Source organism: Gossypium arboreum, chromosome 8, assembly GCF_025698485.1.
Source record: "Gossypium arboreum isolate Shixiya-1 chromosome 8, ASM2569848v2, whole genome shotgun sequence".
Lineage (NCBI taxonomy): Eukaryota > Viridiplantae > Streptophyta > Magnoliopsida > Malvales > Malvaceae > Gossypium > Gossypium arboreum.
Window position 1 is genome coordinate 104840205 of NC_069077.1, and position 7110 is coordinate 104847314.

At 30.7% G+C, this 7110-nt stretch overlaps 1 protein-coding gene across 3 annotated transcripts; it reads right to left on the reverse strand.

Moving 5' to 3' along the window:
• Positions 1-374: 374 nt before the first annotated feature.
• LOC108470123 (ADP-ribosylation factor 1) lies at positions 375-5815 on the reverse strand. Of its 3 annotated transcripts, none has more exons than XM_053018106.1 (8): positions 5373-5815; positions 5213-5264; positions 4972-5034; positions 3622-3640; positions 2450-2561; positions 1889-1936; positions 1257-1387; positions 375-623 (listed from the first exon to the last, which is right to left on the reverse strand). In XM_053018106.1, the coding sequence occupies exons 1-8, from the start codon at positions 5394-5396 to the stop codon at positions 590-592; spliced, it is 483 nt and encodes a 160-aa protein (XP_052874066.1). In that variant the 5' UTR covers positions 5397-5815; the 3' UTR covers positions 375-589. The 3 variants fall into 3 exon arrangements, with proteins under 3 accessions (XP_052874066.1, XP_017626839.1, XP_017626840.1); XM_017771350.2 differs by having other exon boundaries at positions 5213-5251; positions 5373-5811; XM_017771351.2 differs by lacking the exon at positions 4972-5034 and having other exon boundaries at positions 5213-5251; positions 5373-5813.
• Positions 5816-7110: the final 1295 nt, after the last annotated feature.

A 7110-nucleotide genomic window follows, 5' to 3' on the forward strand; every position in this document is an offset into this window, starting at 1 on the left:
AGTAATTTTCCTAGCGAGTTAATACCAATTGATTTGTGATACCAACTTAGTCAAAAAATTTTAATAATAATATAGATAAAGATATTTTGAAATTTTTACTTAAAAACACAAGCTAAAATAAAACACCACCTAAATCCCAACTTTCACTTACTTTTACGTTTGAGTGAATAATTTTGATTGCAAAAGCTGTGTTTGGATATGCTTTTGCTGCCAATAGGTGCTTTTAAAACTCCAAAAGCATTCCCAAACGCCACCTTAACATCTTGAGTCTGATACGTAATACACTTAACAACCAGATTTTATCAAACTATATATTTTGTTTCCTAACGTGAAATTGAAATTTTAGATTAGGGGCATACAAAATGTAGAAACAATTTAAGAATAAAATGGTTAATCTTTAACAAAATATTTTACATGTATACTAGAAGCTTTCTCGAGAAAGAAAAATCAAAAACAAAAATCAATGCAGAAAATTGACACATCTTCGCTGATGACTCTAAATTTCTAATAGATTATAAGAAGCAAACATCGTTCCTGGCTCCAGCCTGACCCACATAGAAGCAAGCTTCTAATTCTTCAGACCTAAGGATTAGCCACTTCCGGATTTAAGTGTATTACTCAACCTACATTGAAGAAAAATAAGTTCATGAAGTCAAGAACTGGAAATGCATTTCAATTATCTGAATTACCACGTATTATCAATCTTAATTGGCTAAAACTGAGTCCTAGAAGTGAACAGAATGAAATAAAATATCGGAATTGCGAGCAATCGTTTACAGGGGTCTTACCTTCTTAAGGGCATGGTAACGTTAATAAACATAAATTAATCAAATGTGCGTAGCATTCTACTACCGAAAAAACAATATTTTTTCAAGGAGCAGATGGATTTACTTTGGAACTTGTTCCTTTTTTCAACAAAAATGAACTGAAAATGGACATTGCCAACTTTGAACTTGTTATTCAGAAATTCATGAAATGAATCTCATCATAGCATGGCCCGCATTAAATCTAAATGTTGAATTTTGTGTATTTGAGGAGCAATTTTAGCTTATGTTGCTTGAATTCTTCATTTTTCTTCAAGTACCCGTGTCCAATACTCCTGTTGGACACATGGATATGACCTCCAAACATATATAAAAAGAACTTTGAAAATTCTAATCATACACGTGCCGGATACTCACACCAGGGTTGAGTAACATAGATTTTGGCAATCAAGTTAAAGAAAAAACATGAATTACATGTGATCCAAAACCTACCAGTCCAAACCTTCAAATAGACCTTCCCCTTTAATTGCCGATGTTTTAAAAATAGCCCATTGGCGGCTTTTTAACTTGTGCAACTCCAAAGCCTCTGTCACAGCAGCAGCATCAAGTGCACCTGGAAGATCCTGTATACTCCAAAAATGTGACCTTAACTCCAAGAAAAATTCACAAATAAAAAATAACCCAAGTGGCTTACTCAATTTTATCACCAAATGAAAATATTATTCTTTTCTCAGCCAACATTTTTGAGGATGTATTTGGGAACTTAAATTTTAAATAATGGATTTGGATTATAAATTTGCCACTATAATTCAAGCAATGGAACTCATGAAAAAGTTTATATTCATGATTAATTTATTATACATGTTGTATCCATCCTCATAATGTGTAAGATAAACAAAATCCAAACTCTCAAACATATATGTTCCCCAGTAAGTAAGAAACTGCATATTATTAAGTAAGAAACTGCATATTATTTCCTCTTGCAATAAGTGCTTCTAATACGATGCCCATAACCACTAGCTTTTGCTCAAGCTTTTGCTCAATGTCACACACAATATAAGCAAAAGAACTAGTTCTACCCCAGGTCCAAGAAGAAGAAATGAATAAATAAAAAAGGTACAAACCTGCTTATTTGCAAAAATAAGAACTACTGCTCCTCTTAGCTCCTCCTCCTGCAAAGATTCACACTTTAAACTATTACAAAAGAAGCAAGGAAATACATAGAAAAAGCATTGACAAGTAAAAAGAAAAATATTGTAAACACCTAGCAGTAGTAGTTCAGTATCAATGTATAAAAGAGTCATTTTAATTGATTGTAGAAGAGAAATAAAAATATGTTTACTTCATTTCTTTTTCATGGCAGATGACAAGTAGACAAAGAAGTTATCTGAATTGGTCTTCAAATAAATAAACGAAATACATAAAAGGAAGAGCAATACGTAAGACTATAACAACCTGAAATACCATTTAAAATTTGAAGATAACTGTAGGGAAATAACATTCAAGAAAGGGACAGAAAGGCAATAGAAAGGATTCAAACATCATTCTTTTCCTTTTGTCAAAGGTTTCGATACAACAGCCTGGAGAAGATCCATACGTCATCTTCACAGCATGGAATATTTAATGAAGACTTGTTACACTACTAAAATATAGACATATGAAGAAATAGATCTTGATGAGTTTACCTCCAAGATTGCATGAAATTCTTCTTTAGCTATCACCAGCCTATCTGTGTCACTTGAATCAACAACATAGATTATGGCCTGAGTATTTGGAAAGTAGCATCTCCAATATGGTCTGTGGTGCAAAAGGAGATAAGAAACTAGGCTGGTGATCTATTTCTTGAAGCCGCATATTATTAAATGAAAATAGAGAAACAATACATAAGTCATATAATAAAACTTGAATAGAATGAACAAATGATATATAAATCATATATTAAACTTGAATAGGATTAACTAGCAATCTTTTTGTCTGGCGTAAATACACTGTAGGATGTAAAACTTTATTTTACAACTTTTAGACATTGAAAAAACCTGGAATGCTCATCAATTAAATCACAATTCCTAATTACACAAGTGGTGTAAAGAGAGGAAAACCATGACATTACATTAAAGTTCCATGACAGACTCAAAAATAGGTTTATTTAATGCCAAAAAAGCAAAACAAATGGCATTTAAAATAATATTGAAATGTTAATAAACAACAGCCCTAAAATCTAGGTTCCGATTGTGCAGCAAAAGTAGTTTCAGATACTCTCTATCTCTCTCTCTCAACCATGTATAAAAAGAGACTAAAATGGTAACTTGTGGCTTGTTGAAGATATTCTTTTTAGATGATTTTTAGCAAAACTAACTTCAATGACATTAAATTAAATAGATCCTACAACTATATCCAATCAGACATTTGGTACATCTGGTTCAACTAGCTGGATAAGTATAAAATCAAGCAGTCCTATAATGCCTCTATCTTTTCTTCTTTTTTTTCTTTATGGTAACACCTCTAAAATTCATTACTAACTGATCTGTACAACTAATATATCAAAATGATTCTTCTATTATGCATAAACATTATCATAAGAAGTCACAATAAAATGAATAAAATATATAGGACATAAACCTTATCTTTTCTGTAACTAACAGAACACAATAGGTATCATATAACTTTGAGAGCAAAACAAAATATAGCTCTATTAAACGGTCTAAGACTCTAATTAGCCAATGGCCTGCTTTAGATGCACAAAGGCACAACTTTACATATACCTTCAGGACAGCAAAAATCTCAAGAAGAGTCGCCCACAAAATGTCTTGCACAAGAAAGAATTAAAAAGGAAAAATTGCATGTTTGGAAAAGTTACCTGATACTTGTCTGTCCGCCTGCATCAATAAATGATAAAGATGTCATCAGGACAAGGAGTTGACATCACTTACGTTTGACGAATAAAACTAAATAGCCCAGAATGATAGAAGAAAGCAAACTTACAAAACAATGTAATCAATTTCGGTCTTATACTAAGGCCGCATTTGCCATTGTGGTTGGATGCCAAAAAGTGCTTTCAAACCCAACCACAATGCCAAACTGTTGGCTTTTGGGATTGAAAGTACAGTTAAAAAATACTTTCCACCCAAATGCAAATGCTAGTATTTAGGTACCTTTGACTTTTGGTTTTTGCCTTTAAAAGTAAAATTATCAAAATATTCTCATTTATATTAACTATTTAAAATATATATTAATTTATATTTTATGTCTCATTATATTAAATTATTTAAATATCATTTATCATTATATTTAAAATTTTAAAATATTTCATGTATTTTAAATTTACAAATAATTTATTAATTACTTAAAAAGTATTTAAATTGTATATTTCATGTATAAATTATTTAAATATTACCTAAATTAATTTATTTTTAATTTCCAACATTATGTCTTAATTGAACCTTTTAAGTTTCCACTGCAATTTTTGCTAACAATGTCAAACACTTGAAATTAACAAACGACGCGCACTTTCTCACAACATTTTTTAAAAGCACTTTTTGTAAACCAAACTTTTCAAAAACAATTTTCAATTGCAGAACTAGGCCTAAGAGATTAAATTTTTGACGAAGTCCAATGGCATTGAATAATAGTAAAATTGCATAAGAAATAGGGTTGCAGACAAAGTTAAATTTCCATGGTTTCTTATTTCTCCTATAGGTTGTGGCAGATATCTCTAATTAGTGAAAGTTTTACTTTATCCAGCTTCAAAAAAGTAAAGCTCTGATGATAAAGAGAACATAGTTCTGTAAAATTTTCTTCAAGCTGTTACTTAATAAGCTGTTTTCCCGCAAGAGATACTTAGAACAGATATATAAAGATATAGACTAGAGGTAAAGGATTCATGTAAACTGTGATCTGAAAGCCAGATACGGTTAGTTTATAAAATTAAGTTTTAAGGTAACAAAAGTAAAAAAATATGTTCGTTGAAGTCTTTGATATAAGAACTAGAGGATTTAAAGTATCACAATAAGAACTGTTTCATCTTCCTGACATTTCTGTAAGTTTGAAAGCTAGGGTGCTTCTGATATGATTTTAACATAGATGCATGTTGCGAAAATTTTCCAACTCTTATACCTTCGAACAATCAAATCGATAGGAAAATATAATCAAAATTACAGGACATCGCTACATGTTAAAGATGTGGATCAAGGAATACTGGTCTGCATACCTAAATCCCAAACTTGAAATTTGATGTTATTGTACTGTACTGTTTCGACATTAAATCCAATTGCTGCACCATAAAGAACATAACAAATCTAATATCAACTCTTAAATATTAAAGAAACCTTTGATCTACTTAATTGAAAATCAAAACTTATCCATTCTATCTCCCCACAACATATCAAAATGCTCAATAATCCCGCTTCACACAAAAAAAGAAAAGAGAGAATAGAATAAGAACGACTAACTTGGAATTGTGGAGACAACTTCACCCATCTGAAGCCGATCTGCAACCAAACCCTCAAATTATAAAGAGAGAGAGAGAGAGAAAGGCCATTTCATAAATCACGGCAGGAAAAAATGGGTAGCGCTTAAAACATTAAAAAAAAAGGGGATGAGAAATAATACAAAGAATAGTGGTTTTGCCAGCATTGTCAAGACCGAGAACAAGGATCCGAGCCTCCTTGTTTCCCAATAGAGAAGAGAACAATTTTGTAAACAGAATACCCATCTCGTAAAAAAAATGGAAAAATCACTCAATATCAGTGCATGAATTTTGGATCAGATCTCCAAAGCAGCACCCCTGTACAAAAGGAGAGTGCCTGCTTGCAAGAGGAGTTGAGATTTCAATAAGGGTAAAATTGATAATTCAAAAGTAAACGGGTCTGAAATGCAATGCCAGTATATATATTTTTTGGGTGGCTTTTTTTCTTTTCTGATTTTCTCCTACTAATAGAATCGAATCGGAGACAAAAATAGAGAGGACATAGGCAACATTGAAGAAAAGGAAAAGTGGGGTTAGAATCTTATGCGGTGATAGAACCAGTGCAAGCAAATATCTGATTGCCCACGTCATCTTTGGAAATTGTAATACTGAGCAGTTTTATATTTTTTCTCTTTTTCGTTTTTGTATAAAGATTGTAATAATATGAAAAAATTTTATGTATATAATATTTAACAGAAAAATTAATATTTGTACAAAATTTAACAAATAAAATTTAGTATAGATTATTTGTACAAAATGTACAAAATCATATAAAAATTGCATATAGATAAAACTATTAAATAGGCTATTTGTATAAAATCAAATAGATTATTTGTACAAAATACATAAGTTTATATAAAATTTAACAAATAAGATTAATCCTTATATATATTTTTAAAACTAATCCTTATATTAAATAGATTATTTGTACATATAATTAATTTTTATATTGTTGATGTTTATTTTACGTTTTATGTTTGAGGTTGATTTTTATATTGTTCATGTTTATTTTACGTTTTATGTTTGAGGTTTATGATAGTCTTTCTTAATAATGTCTTCTCCAAATTTCAAATATTTATTCTCTCTTTAAGAGTACAATGTACTTAAGGTAAACCCTAAAAAACTTTTCTCTTTTTTTTTTTCTCTCAGTCGTTTGCTTCTTATTTTTTGTTTTACTCAGCGACGGTGTCAACCTCTAAGCGGGCTATCACCCGCCTTTTTCCTCTTGCATCAACACTTTCTTTCTTTCTTTTTTTATTTCACTACACACGTCTTCTCTCTTTTCAATTTGCAGATATATTTTGTGGATATATTTGGTGTCTTTACAAGTTGTGATGGATAAATGATAGTGCCTATCAATCACTAAAATTCCACCAGCCACCAATAGTTTTTCTTGGAAAGTGGGTCACTCTTCGTCAACTTCTTAAAATAATAAATAATTTCACATGTCGATTTAGACTCATGTTGTCTTAAGTTTTATATATATATATATTTTTCTATTGTTTAATAAGTTTTCAGTTTTATAAGTTTTTGCTTGCTCTTGTGGCACATTTTTTAGTTTTGCTTTTGCATGTAATCTTAATTTTACAAATGATTTTAGGGACAATTTTGTTGACATCCTCTAGTTTGGTGAATGCTCAATTATTTGTCGATTTTTGCTCGCTGCTTTGGGCCATTTGAGGCTGGTTTCCTTATCGTATTAAGTGTTTGCAATCACTCGATATGTAGTACTTGAGTTGTGATAAAGCCAATTGCCAACATGTCATAATGTTCTATTGATGCTGTGAATAAAGCCTTTGTTGTGTTGATGGAGCTTGTCCTTGACCATTTACGACGAGTGATTGTTCTTTTTTTTCAAAAAAAAAAAAAGAAAGTACAATG